The 14,076-nt window shown below is 40.7% G+C and overlaps 1 protein-coding gene across 5 annotated transcripts in view; it reads left to right on the top strand.

The window, feature by feature from the left end:
- Positions 1-14,076, top strand: part of LOC129455243 (zinc finger protein 646) — a 38,871-nt gene that overhangs the window by 15,819 nt on the left and 8,976 nt on the right. For 2 of the 5 annotated variants that reach the window (XM_055219911.2, XM_055219910.2), the window contains exons 1-2: positions 15-200; positions 11,061-13,780. In XM_055219911.2, coding sequence (XP_055075886.1) covers positions 11,274-13,780 — 2,507 coding nt within the window. In that variant the 5' untranslated portion in view covers positions 15-200; positions 11,061-11,273. Of the gene's footprint in view, positions 1-14; positions 201-3,526; positions 4,711-11,060; positions 13,781-14,076 lie in introns of those variants that run through there. The other 3 variants (XM_055219907.2, XM_055219908.2, XM_055219909.2) reach the window with 3 other exon arrangements.

Here is a 14,076-nt window from a genome sequence, read left to right as displayed (position 1 = left end):
GCTGTAGCACGTCCGCAGCTCGCCATCCCCATTCAGCCCGCAGCAGGAAGTGTGCCGAGAAAAAGACGGCGGAGCCGCCCGCTGGAGACAAAAAGAGTTAAAAATAATGATGGCGAGCGATTGAACATGCCATTTAATCTCTGCGCAATCCGAAACAGCATAACCCCCCATCTCTGTGCATCGTGCACGTCCATAATCGGGTAAGTGATTGCAGCTTGAAGATGTTTTTAATTGCACACAATGGCCACATTCATTGAATCAGAGCTCGCGAGCCTTCGGATCTTTGTGTCGCTAGGCAGCTAGCCGACTAGCACTGACCTTACGGCTAAGCAAAAAGCGTTTCACTGTATATTCCGCCGCGTTGGGGCGTGAAACGGTTAAAACAGCCATATGAGTTTTTATTTTATCTTAACAATGCAATTATAAATGTAAACAATCAGATTTGTTTTCGACTAGACGGTTCGGTTTGGATGTAGCATCGTGAGAGGAGGGAACCCTTTAGCATGGCTAGCGCGTTAGCCGAGAGGTGGGGGTGTCCCTGTCAGACAAACCGTCACGTTAAAATAATCGATGGTATCGCGTGAGACCTCTTGATTTTTTTTGCGTGCTGGACTCCACACTCCACGTTGACTAAATACACGCGCGAATATTCGAGCCACCGCGCGTGACACTTCGAAAATAGTCGTTTATTTTTTTTCTCACCGCCGAGCTCGACCTGGCTGCGATAGCCCACCAGCTAATATTTGCACAAGGCATCATGTGAATAACACAAACGGGTCGCGATGTGAATTTAGTCTCTCACACAACAGTTAACAAATACATTGGACTGTGTAAACGCACGCTCGCTGAGGGAAAATTAATATTAATGATCATTTTTGCTCCAATTCGTCGTGTTTTTGGTGAGGGAAAATGACAAGGAATGTCGGGCATCTGCTTTTGTCCGGATAAATGCGACCCAAAAACCGGACGCCAGATTTGCTTGCCAAGGTCACATCGATATATCGTTCACTTAAATTTGAAGCAAAGAAAGCAATAATTTATTTTTTATTTTTTTCCAGTAACACAAAAAATGGGTTTCATTATTCGTTTTTTTGTGGGGTCTGCAGACTTGTTAGGCCCACCCTGTTCCCTTCTTTGTAATCTGCGACATTGTGAAATAATGAAATGCAGTGCATAACAACACATTGAGCTTTATTATTTTGTGTTTATAGATTGTATGTTTATTTGAAAAGGAAAGCCAAATACAATAAACCTTTAGGGGTGATGTTTATGTGTGCCCAGGTGTTATTTATACCTCCTGAGGCCACCATATTTTAGATTTTACCTTTAGTTTTCATTAGGGAACCCTAAGGATGATGTCATTTTTAACATCCTTTCATGGGATGTCATGCATGTTTCTTTTATTGACAATGAAAACTTGCATTGTAATATTCAATGGTATTCTTGCATTTACTAAATGTGCATTTTAGGTATTGGCCGAAGCTGAATGTAATGAAGCACTCAAACATTGTGTTTTTTCCATTTTGCAATTTTTCCCCATTGCATAATTTACATTTTCAGAATGTGCTTTTCTTTTAATATATTTATTAGAGCTGCATAATGTTGAGAAAAAACTGCTGTTGAATGTTGCGATAACAATGTTTCTTGCGATTATATCATTTCTCTAGAGAAATGCTATTTTGATTGGCTTTTTTTATCATTTGGGGCCTTTTTGCGCCTGGTCACTTCGTGTGTTTTCTCTGATCGGATAGCTGTCAGATTTGTTAAAACTGTTCCATTTACATTGGGCCACATAAATGCATTTTGGCAAAATGGATTTCAATCTGATTTTCTACTACTTCTGCAAAATGCAAATACACTATTCATTACTCCACCTTAAAAAACTTAAGACGATGCTTATGCAACAAAAGGCAGCACTTACTGTATGTTTACTGTATGTTGGGCAGGGGACGCGCGCCTCATTGCTTTGCATGAGCAGTACAGAGCAGCAGGAGAGTGAGACAACATGATGGGAAAAAGCGCTTTACAAAACGCTGTCTCAAAGTTTTATTTCTTTGTTTTATTTAATCCGAGTTTGTGATTGGACTATATTATTGGTTCTAGAAAGATTTTTTACCCACTGTCGAAGCGCCGTAAAGCGCTGACACATGTGGCTCCATCAACCAGATGTATTTACACTTGAAATGCGTCCCAGACCACCTCCTGAAGTGGGTTTGAGCGATCAGATTTAAATCCGTTTCGGAGGGCATTTAGCTATCCGATCAGAGAAAACTCATAAAGTGACCAGGTGTAAAAAGCCCCTTTCGATATAAGGGATGTGCATCGATGCATCGCGTTCCCATTAAAAAACCTGTCTAAAATCGATTCTGAATTGTAAGGCTCCGATTCAGTGTTTCATGCACAGCTTGTGCATGTATTATGGCTCCATGATCAGTTCCTAGTCCAAGTCATTTATAACGGGCATTTAAAAAAGCAAACACAATCATTTAAAATATTCTCTATTATCAGGAAAAAACTTGAAAAAATCTGAAGAACAGCGATATAAATATGCCTCTAGATATTTCCTGGAATAGTGTTTGTAATGATACTTCTTCTGTGCTACAAATGGAGTTTCTGCACGAAAGCGCCCTCTAGCTTTTGAATGTGGCGGCATTTCACCGTAATTCATTCAAATTAATTCATTGAGAAAATGCGCATTTGCCCGATTAATTGTCACAACCCAATTCGATATGTAAATATTAAATAAACAGGTAATATATATTCTTCTGATGTAATTAAATCTAAATCAGTCTATTTCAGACGTACTGTTCTTTTTAGGCACATGTTTGTCGCAGTAGATTTTCTCGTGCGTGCTATATTTATTTTCCACTCTCTGCTTTGAGACGCTAGGGACACCTCTGCGCCCGCTTTCTAGCTAATAGTATAACAGTATAAATGGCGGACGCGCAGCGCCGTTCTAAAATAATCAAACACATTGTTTTCTATGAGCATACGCACACCGGCGCCGACAGGTGGCGCCTGTTCGCGGCACCCAGCTTTGACTCAGGAAGTTGCTCAAATCCCTGTCATGCCACTCACATAGTTTAACATTAAATAACATCATATTTGTCCCGAATCATTTACGATTAACATTGGCTGCTAACGTATATTTAGCATTTTGAAGTAGACGCTATCTGACTAAGCTTGTGCTATTTAATGTGCACTTCCGGTGTATGATACCTCCGAGTTGTGCTATACGCGACTCGATGTGGCGCTAAGCTGTGTGTCCAGTGTGCAACCCCCCCTTAAGACCTACTTGGTGGTTAACTATTTACCTTCTGATTGGTCTAATTTGGACAATGTAAGCATGCGACACTCAAATGATAGACCCGAAAACAAATCCAGTTATCGCAACTTACTGCGATATAGATATTGCATATACTGTTATCACGATAATTATATTTTTCCGGTATATCATGCAGCCCTAATATTTATTTCATATTATTTAACGATTAATTTGGGTTTTTTTTTACATTCGGACACATAAGCATGTTTTTGCTAAACAGATATTAATCCTATCTTCTATTCTATATGTTTTATGCATTAGCCATAAAGTTTATAAAAATAAGGTTATTTTATGTAATGGGCCAGTGTTCAGTTTTCAGTCATTCAAAGAGCAACATATTTTTTACCTAGAAACAATTACTACAACATACTCTATCACTGATTGTATTTACCTTCAAATGCAAACAACAGATGATGAGCAAACATAGAGGAAATAGTTACCTTTTTTTGTAACGCTCGACCCATCTGGCATATTGTAGCCTGCATCTTGACAGCCTAAATGAGGATCATGCATCCAGATGGTCGTGAATCAGAGACCACTGGTCAGGTTATGTACCTTAAAGAGCTAGGTATACTTTTTTCTGCATCCGCGCAGCCTTTAAAGCATACTCAACCGTGGCTACGTGCGGATGGCTGTGTTCGACACGTATGCAATACAAATTATTCATTTCTTGTTCAAATTATTACTCTACCAGACCGTCAGGGCAGCACTTGATTCGCGACATTTACAGTACATTAAAAAATTTAGGTTGGATGAAGAAAAGTAGCGATCCATCATTGCAAACAAAGTTTAGAGCAAACAACAAGAAAACAAAGAACAGGAATCAAACATTATGGTGACGAAAATGCTCCACAGCTTTCTGTTATTGGGAGAAGTGAAAATAAATGAAGAAAAGATGATGGTGTGTTTGCAAATGTTTCTATTGTCTAGTATACCTTCGGCTTAAGGATATGCGATCTAAAATCACAGATGCTGAGTGACTAGGTTAATTTTTCATATACCATCATAAACACTTCATAAAATCTGGCAGAGAAACGGGTTTATCTTTGTAAATTTGGTCTGAACAATATGTTGCCCTGTGTTCCTGTAGCTAAATTGTTAGAGCGTTTTGTTAGAGGTACGAAAGGTCATGGGTAGGGATGCTCAGATAAAGATTTTGGAGCCAATACAGAGTACATATTTCTTGAACAATAGGCAGGAATAATGCTGTCTTGGGTGTGCTGTAGTTATGACGCATGTGTCGTCGCAACAATGTAATTACAACTCTTTGACACAGGGTTTTGAATGCAAATTGGTGTTCATGATGAAAAATGTCTGCAAAGTGAAAGGAAGCAGAGACCCGGAAGCTCACCCCATCCATGGATGAGATCGTTCGCCAGTGAACAGTAAGCGATGCACTAGGTTGGGATTGAATCAGAAAAAAGTGGTTTTCGAGAAAGAAATCAGAGATATAAGCAAACTTATAAAGATGCTGCAGAAAAAAAATAATCACATGCACGATTACAATTTTTCAGATTTCTTCCAGCTATTTGGGGTTAGGAAGAACCAATATAATAAATATTTTTCTTTAAACATGAAGCAGTGAAATTGTCCACGTTTGTGTCAACAGGTTCAAGTTACACAGAATTAAGGGGTTGTACACATCAAAACTTTTAAACATGGCTGAAAACGCCTGGAGAACACCGAATGCCAGCTTTTTCTCAGCTGAGTGCTAGCTTTCTTTAGCTGAGCGCATTCCATTGGTAGCTCTGATACTTCAGCTGTGAGCCAGTTGGTTGCTGTGGTAATGTCCCACCCCTCATCCACTGTGATTGGACGGCCTTGTGAGAACTGACATTGAAGGGCGGAGCTTTTCAGCCAAAGTTGAATATTTTTCAACTCTCGGCGCTGAACGTGGAAAAACCGCAGAGCGCGGCGGTTTTCAGTGCGGAGGAAAACCGCTAGCTGCTGGCTTATTTAAAAAACGGCGAGCTTCCATTGAAAACATTCGCCTGCCGCGGGCGTAAAAGCTTTGGTGTGCACGCCCCCTAAGTGTTATGGTGCAAACAGCTAGGGCTGTAACAATACATCGATATGCATAAAAAATGATTTGAGGTAACTTTATGAGTGTTTTTGTTAGTTTGTTGTTGTAAATGTTTCAATTGGGACAGAGATTGTGCCATTCAAGGAGTTTAATTAAATTTTCATGTTATATACACTAGTCCAGTGGTTCTCAAACTTTTTCCGCGTGCGGCCCCCCTTGTGTACGGTGCATTCCTTCGCAGCCCCCCAAAGAAAATGTATGACAATAAACTTTTCTACAATTTAACATTTTAATTAAACAAAACATATTTAGTTATACAAAGTAGGGCTGTTGGTTAATAGCCTTATTTTTTTTTAGGTTTCATTACACAGAATTCATGATAAATTAATGTATTTTATAAAATGTCATAAAACTGGGGCCCCCCTGGCACCATCTCCCGGCCCCCCTTGGGGCCCCGGCCCCCAGTTTCAGAATCACTGCACTAGTCAACATTTGAAGTGGATTAAAAAGTTCATCAAAGTTGTCCTAAGACAAGAATTGGTATTGGGTATTGGTATTAAGACATCTTTTATTGATAAAGTAATTGGATTGAATCGTAATCGCATCGAAGAAGAGTTTGATGTATTGGCAAAAACGCATCGCTGGTGGAGAAAAACGATTTTGTATCAAATCCTAATATACTGTCCGATTTACACCCCTACAAACAACAGAAAATGTAATGTTCACGTATGTGGACATCCAGGTCTTAGGAGGTTAATGTCCTTAACTAAGGCCTAGTCCTGGATTAATCTAAACCCTGTCTGGAAAACTGCCTCATAGTGTGTTAGATTATCGTATATAACCCGAAACAATTTTCCTCACTTATTTGCACCTTAAACAAGACCCATCTTGCCACTGGCACACTTTCTCCTGCCAAAATTGTCTGATCATAGGGTTATTGTTGTGTTTGTGATTTGAAGATATTGTACTGGCAGCGAAATAATATTGTAACAGCCATAAAAGCGGCAGGAGAACAATTCAGGTCATCTTTCTAGTGTTGCTGAGGGGCATTATTTGTGTAAGGAGCACTGTTTCTGTCTTTCCAACTGTGTGGTAAGAGAAAATGTTTCCTAGTGGGGACTAATTGAAGCAGATTTGTGGCTGTGTATTTGAGATGTCTTGTGTGATAGTTAATGGCGAATGCTGATGCTGTCCTGTCACAACAACACACACTAAACACTGTTTTTGAGCTCCAAGCTATAAAATTAGACACAGGTGTGGCATCTTTAGAAAGACACATCTTGTAAGTTTGGAAATGCAGGTTAAGTCTGATTAGCTTGAATTTTGCACCCATGGAAAAGGGTGAATATGAAAGTGATTTTCACATATCAAGCTTGCATATTGAAGAGCACTGTTTGTTTTTTTATCTGGGAAATAGTTGGATTTGAAATTTTTAATGTCTTGTGTAGGGCTGTTGTGTAGGGTTCATCGGTTCACAAAAGTATATCACATGTGGAAATGAAATAAAGTCTAAATTTCAAGTTTGATATGATGCCAAAACCACATCACATGTTTGTATTGAACTTTAAAGATTTTACCATAAGGGTTTAACCATAAACCAACTGCTATGCCATATAATTTGTATTTAGTTATGAATCTGAACATGCATGTATAGATATATCGGCCATGTAGTTTCTTATTTTGGGGCTAAAGGCGTGTTTACACCGCTAGGATTAAATCACTGGAGGTCAGAGAGTTGCTGTACTGTTGTTTGCTAATACATGTTCGACTACAGAGTGCAGTTGCTCTCAATGAAAACTAATGATTTAGTGCCTGAAAATAGAGTCTGTCTTTTATATCTGAAAGTCTTTAGTTTGGTTAGCTTTTGCTCCAGATTTTTTTTTTAAATTATACCTGATAAAGTCATTCATATACAAAGCATGCACGTTCACATGACGACTTTCATGCACTATTTTATAAGAATTAGGGATGCACGCTATATCATCTCAGCATCGACATCGCAGTGCGTGCCTCTGCAATAGTCACATCGCAGAACATTCCCACCTTGTTTTCAAAAGAAACAATATTTTGGACCCCTTTCCCAGTGGTACACTATGGGGTGGTTTCCCGGACAGGGACTAGACTAGTCCTAGACTTAACCACTTTTAAGAGCTCTCCAAACTGAAAACAACTTGCACTGACATATCTTAAAATACAACAGTGCCCTTTGTTTTACCTCAAAATGCACACAGGTAATGTTTTTAGTAAGGCATGTTTGTTTAAACTAGTTATATTTCCTAATTAAACTAAGGCCTAGTCCTGGATTAAGCTAATCCTGGTCCGGGAAACCGCCCCTATATAAAATATTAAAGTTTTACAAGGCAGAAGAAAATCACAGATGTCTCTGAGAAATCTATACAAAAAATGCAAGGCAGAAGTAATTTCCTATTAAATTGAGCTTTTATCTTGTGAAGTCATCCAGTATTTCTCATTGCATTATACATCGCAGGAAAACATAACATTGCAATGTAAGGTTCCCCCCACTATCATGCAGGGCTAATAAGAATATGTGCGTATATTTGCATTATTTAAAAGGCGAAATGATGTCCCTTGTGCATTTGCATTCTAATATGTTGAATTATATTTCAAGCTTTCGGTATGTATGCAAAATACTTCAGCTCTTGAATTTATCAGCTCGAGGCACCTTTAAAGTTTGAACTAGATATTGCTGTATCTGTTTAGTTTTACAAAATGGCTTACAGATATTTGACAGACTCTTATGGATGTCTTTGTTCTTGTGTAAACCGCTTTCATCATCAGGACTTTGACTTCTGAGCCATTTTCAAAGCTAGGAAGATTTCTTCTGTTTCATCTAAAGGATTTGCAGATGTCATGTATGACCCAACCACACTTTCTCCTCTCATGGAGTTTGGTCAATTCTGGACCTCCCTATGTAAAGTTGCTCTAATTTCTTGTAATTATTTTACTGCCATTTAACCTTCCCATATTCACATGCAGTTACCAAATGTTTTGTTCTTCTAATTTAATATTTTTCTTCTCAAGTTTTGTATTTCACAATTTTTTGTTTCACAATGTCCTTTCACAGCTGTTCTCCGTTGTGAAAATCATATTTGGAAAGTATTTGCTTTCTCATGTTTTATGTATTGGCATCTATTGTCTCTTTTTTTTTTATGTCAGTGACGTTTCCCTGGTCTATCTGGTTTCTGCCAGTAAACTCTGTATCTGCTTCAAAGTCAATTTTCGCCATCCTTATGGCAAACTCAGTGTTTACATAGAGACTTTTTTGTGTGTTTAACATGACAAATAATAGTAATGATAAAACTGTGATGCAGGTTTTGTGAAAATAAGAGATGCACGAATATATCAGCCAATAATTGGTATCGGTCAATAAAAGCAAATTTGCTGAAAACAGACGATAGCTTAAAACGGCCGATATCATGGGCGATATATCCAATCAATCAAAAGAGAACAGTGAAATGCAATGATTTTGAGCTCTGTGTATAGAAAATGTAAAGAAAAATTACTAGTTTAATGTTCAATATTAATGGTTATTACACGAATGAAACCCACATTCAGAAAATGTAATCTTCAGAATTTAATTATTGCAAGTTATTATAACCACCAACTATCGGTATCGGCAGATATCAGTCGGAATAATCAGCTATCGGTATCTGTGGAAAATTTTATATCAGCAGCGCATCTCTTATAAAAATCCCAACGTGGATCTTGTACACCAAACACCCTGCAGCTCATTACATCATGGTATCTCCAGCGGAGAACAAAGCAATTTTTAGCTAAAGAACTTTTAGCTTGATTTTCTTAAACTATTGATTTTATATCATCTTTAGCTTCTTACAGCATTCCCATGATGTCACATTAACCTCTCCGGTGTTGTGTATTTACTTGAATATACTGGCAAGTGTGTAGTATGCATTAGTGATTTTTTTGACTGTGAAACATTGCTTATGTAACTAACAAATTTTCAGCTTTTTTAACCATTTGATGTTAATATTAGACCAAAGGTATCAAAGCTAAAAGCAGCTTTTATATAGACCGTTTCAGCAGTAAAAACATAAATAAACGGCTTTTGTCGAACAAACGTGGTAAACTCTGCAAAGAATCAGTTACAACGGTCCTTTTAGAGTAGTTTATTTCTGTAACAAGCAAATAAACAAGAAGTAAATTACCTTAGTTCAAATCATAGCTAAAGCGTATCAAAAACTACACTGAGCTACGTTAGGGGCTGGATACACCAAAACTTTTAAACGCAGCTAAAAACGCCTTGAGGACGCCGAATACCAGCTGTTTTTCAGCTGAGTGCCAGCTTTCTTCAGCTGAGCGCTTTGGTAGCTGTGATACTTCAGCTGTGAGCCGGTTGGTTGCTGTGGTAATGTCCCGCCCCTCCTCCACTGTGATTAGGCGGCTGTGTGAGAACTGACATTGACGAGCGGAGCTTTTCTCCCAAAGTTAAATATCTTTCAACTCTGGACGCTCAGCGCCGAGCGCGGAAAAACCGCAGAGCGCCGGTTTTCAGCGTGGAAAAACACGCTAGCTGCTGGCTTATTTGATAAACGCCGAGCTTCCATTGGAAACAATTGAAAACATGCGCCGGCCGCGGGCGTAAAAGCGTTGATGTGCATGCCCCCTTACTGTGTAAGATGTGTATTATATAATATATACAATGTTAAAGCAACACTATGTAGTTTTTTACCTTTAAATAATGTCTCTAAAATTATTTCAGGGAAAGAACAACTTTTAACTGGACAAATTGTACTGTTGCTGCAACCTGAGCAGCCTCCTAGCTGCTACAAGCACACTCTGAAAGTGGCGGTGGAGGGTAGAGCACACAGCCCCGCCCCTCCCCCTGCCTGCAGAAGAGTGTCTGATACCAGGCACTGTTGCGCTTTTCAACCACATGAGGGAGCTGTAAGTCATTTTTACATGGAAACTACATAGTGTTGCTTTAACTACAGATCGGCTGCCAAACCTCCCTTTATATAGCGGTGTTCCATGATTGCCGTCTCTTAAGGAAACAAAAACATTTGTTATTTTCGATGAAGTATTTGTTCCAGAGTTCAGTTTGGCCCAGGGGTGGGGGGCCCTGGTCCTGGATGGCCGCTGTCCTGCAGAGTTTGGTTCCGGGCCTAGATAGACCCACCTGAAAAATCAAATTCAAGTCTTCAGGATTACTTGGAAATGAAATTCAGGTGTGTTTGATTAGGGTTGGAACTAAGCTCTGCAGGACAGTGGCCCTCCGGGGCCCGGGGTTCCCCACTCCTGGTTTAGCCACTAGCCAGAACATTAAACAAACACCGATCGGAGGTTGAAGTTAATGGTCTACCCTTTTGCCATATTAAACTATGGTACCATAGGAATGAATGGGTCTAGGCTAAATGCTAACACATTCACGATGCGCTGTACAGTGCACGCATTGAAAAAAGATAGATATGTATTAATTCGTCTAAGTTGAGGTAATAACATAGTTTAATATGGCAAAAGGGTAGACTATTTCTTTGGGTTCTGTCTAGATGTGTAACCGCGACAATGCATATGCGTTCGACGAAACAGTCTATAATGTTTCCTTGATACACACTGATGTTACAAGCATCTTTAATGTGTTGGTATTTACCAGTGCATTTACTGAAATTATGGATGCATTGTTAAAATATGTGAATTATAAATTAAGGTTCTTTTCTTTTTTTATCTTCTCAGTTTTCATCTGGTGCCCACAACTGTCCAGACCCTCTCTGAACTGCTGTGACCGAGTGGAATTGAAAGGCTGATTGGAGAGAATATCTGCCACCCAGGTAAAATGGCTGATACTACAGAAGCAGAGAGCTGAACATCACACATTGCCCCCTTTTCTTCTTTGTTCGAGGATCATTTTATGTGGACATTTCCCCCTTCCATTTCAATTTTCTCATCATGGCTATGCATGATATGAATCGTGCCAAGGGTTTCCCTTGCAAAGAATGCGACATCATTTGCCCAAGTACACCTAGTCTCCTGGAGCACATGAAAGCACACTATCATCAAGAAGAAAATGGCAGATTTGAATGTGAACAGTGTGGACGTATTTTTAAGCATGCCAGTAGCTTGGCTTCTCACAAAAAAACTCACGAGATGGGGTCCTTTCAGTGTCCGGTGTGCACCAGAACGTTGCCCAATGCAATGGCGTTAAAAAACCACCTCCGTGTCCACACGCTGTCTCCAAGTGCACAAGCTGAAGAGGAGAATGATGACAATGCTGATGAAGAGAGGGATTATAATCTAGCACAAGATTTGTCTGATGCAGGTTTTAGGAGTCACATAAACAACAGCGGAATGATGCCTGGCAGTGACCATGATAAACAGAAATCTCCAGGATCTGAAGATGCCTGGGACAGACCATTTAAGTGTGACCAATGTGATAGGACGTATCGTCATCATGGCAGCTTGGTTAACCACAAAAAATCTCACCAAGAGGGCACATATAAGTGCAATTTCTGTTACAAACAATTTAACAATCTTGCTGCCCTTAATGCTCATGAGCGCACTCATTCAAAGTTTAAACCCTCTGGAATGTCCATTGGGGCCCTTTTACCTGAAGCACCATCTGACACTCGCCCTCCCGGTTCCCAGAACGATGATATGGTACCCAGCTTTTGCCATCTTTGTCAGGTGTCTTTGCCCAATAAGAATGACTTTCAAGAGCACATTTTGTTACATAATGCTGCATCGTCTTCACTAGGGCTGACACGTAGTTTCCCTGGGATAGTGCCTCATAATCTTAGCTCTGTTCGCTCCCCAGCAGTCAATCCATATACACCCGCCCTGGGTGACCCTCTTCCATTGCCTCCATTACCTGACAAGCGGTATGACCCAATGCTAGGCCCCCCTGTTACTAATTCCATATATACCTGTGCGTATTGTGGTGCAGGACATCCTGACATAGAGAGCCTCAAAATTCATTATCTTACTCATGAACCACACCCCACAACACATGCACAAGGAAGCTCTGCTATTTTAAATTCAGATGCAATGGCTTCAAACTCTCAACCCTCGGTATCCAATGGTGAGACAAGGTCTCAAGATCACTCTACTGCCATGGATGATGGCGAACGCAGATTTAAGTGCCAAGAGTGCGGGAAAAGCTATCGACACGCTGGGAGTCTAGTTAATCATAAACGCTCCCATCAAACTGGTCAATATCAGTGCACCATTTGCTGTAAACAATATCCACACCTAGCAGCCCTTCACAGTCACCTCCGCAGTCACAAGACTAGGCCGAACTCACAGTCGATGAGCACAGAGGGAGATTGGCTTTCCTCTGAGCCAATGACAGGGCTAGATTCCCAACAAGGGTTTGTACATTCTCAAGATCAGGACAGTGGTGCAACAACCCCTATATCACTTCCTGGTAATCTTGGTGACCCAGCCCACTTTGTCCCAGACAGTGGGCACAACAGTGGCCTGGATTCACTAGAGTTTCATGACCGTTTTGGTGCACTCGCTCAAGGCAATTCTAGCCACTCCCCGCTTCCCCAAAATCATCGTCAGGCAGGTAGCGTCAACCAGGGAGGTATGTCAAATGGTTTTCTCGGTAACATGAACTTCCATAGTCCTGGTGGTGCCTCCCTGCCGGCAGGCAATGCCAACCTTAAAGAAAGTAGTCGTCAGAGGCGTGGTCAGGACCAGATGTCCTATGGGGAAGCACAAGCTAATTCCCAGAGCAACAATAAGAGAATGGACAACAAAGACGATGATGATGATGGAGAGGTTTATCAGTGCACAGTTTGTGGAAACCATTATGCTAGCCTGAGGGCACTTCGTAGCCATTTACGAAGCCATGGAGTTAACCAGGGTGCAGGGCCGTCCTCTGCCCTCACTCCTGTAGGTGAACAAGAGTGGAGGAGGCGACAAGAGGGCAATGCGGTCAGTCTTTTGATCTGTAGCACCTGTGGACAGAGCTTCAACAGAAAACAGGACTTGCTAAACCACCAGCTGGTCCACGGACCGGCACGGCCAGATGCATCATCACAGGGCTTGGGTGGCACTAGCGTTAATTCTAATGGCAAAATGGATGGAAGGAACCACATTTGCGTTGACTGTGGCATGTTCTTTGCAGATCGCCATCAGCTGATTACTCACCTGTGTCCAGGCAAGGCGAGAGCGGGGGGATTGAACAAAGGTATGAACGGAGCTAAAGGGATGACTGGTGGTGCTGGTACTAGCGACAGCAGGGGCCCTGTAGACCCTCAGCAGATGCCAGACTCTGATGATCGGCCTCACAGGTGCGACCAGTGTGGAAGGAGTTACAGACACCCCTGCTCACTGCTCAACCATAAGAAATCGCACAAGACTGGGGTCTTCCGCTGCCTTGTCTGCCAAAAACGCTACTACAACCTACTGGCTCTCAAGAACCACCAGAGGACTCATTTTGACTTAAAGAGGTTAGCCAGCATTGCATGTGCCCTATTATACTCTAACTGTTTAGTTATCTTTGCATACTTTAAATGCTTATGTATTATCATGAGTCCCAGGTCATCAATCAATGAATAGATTTTAATGAAATTGTGAGTGTCAAAGCAGTGTGCAGGTGATTTCTTTTTTTTTCCCGTTAGAGAAGACAAGGGCAACAGGCATAACTCATACTGATGTACACACTGAATTTCATAACATCTGTACCTCATTTGTAGTCATCTCTGTATTTGTACAGGGAACCTTCCCTCTGTCTGTTTCTTTCTTT

The sequence above is a fragment of the Misgurnus anguillicaudatus genome, chromosome 20, assembly GCF_027580225.2.
Source record: "Misgurnus anguillicaudatus chromosome 20, ASM2758022v2, whole genome shotgun sequence".
In the NCBI taxonomy this organism is placed as follows: Eukaryota; Metazoa; Chordata; class Actinopteri; order Cypriniformes; family Cobitidae; genus Misgurnus; species Misgurnus anguillicaudatus.
The sequence above is the reverse complement of the archived record's forward strand: the minus strand, read 5'-3'. Positions and strand labels throughout refer to the sequence as shown.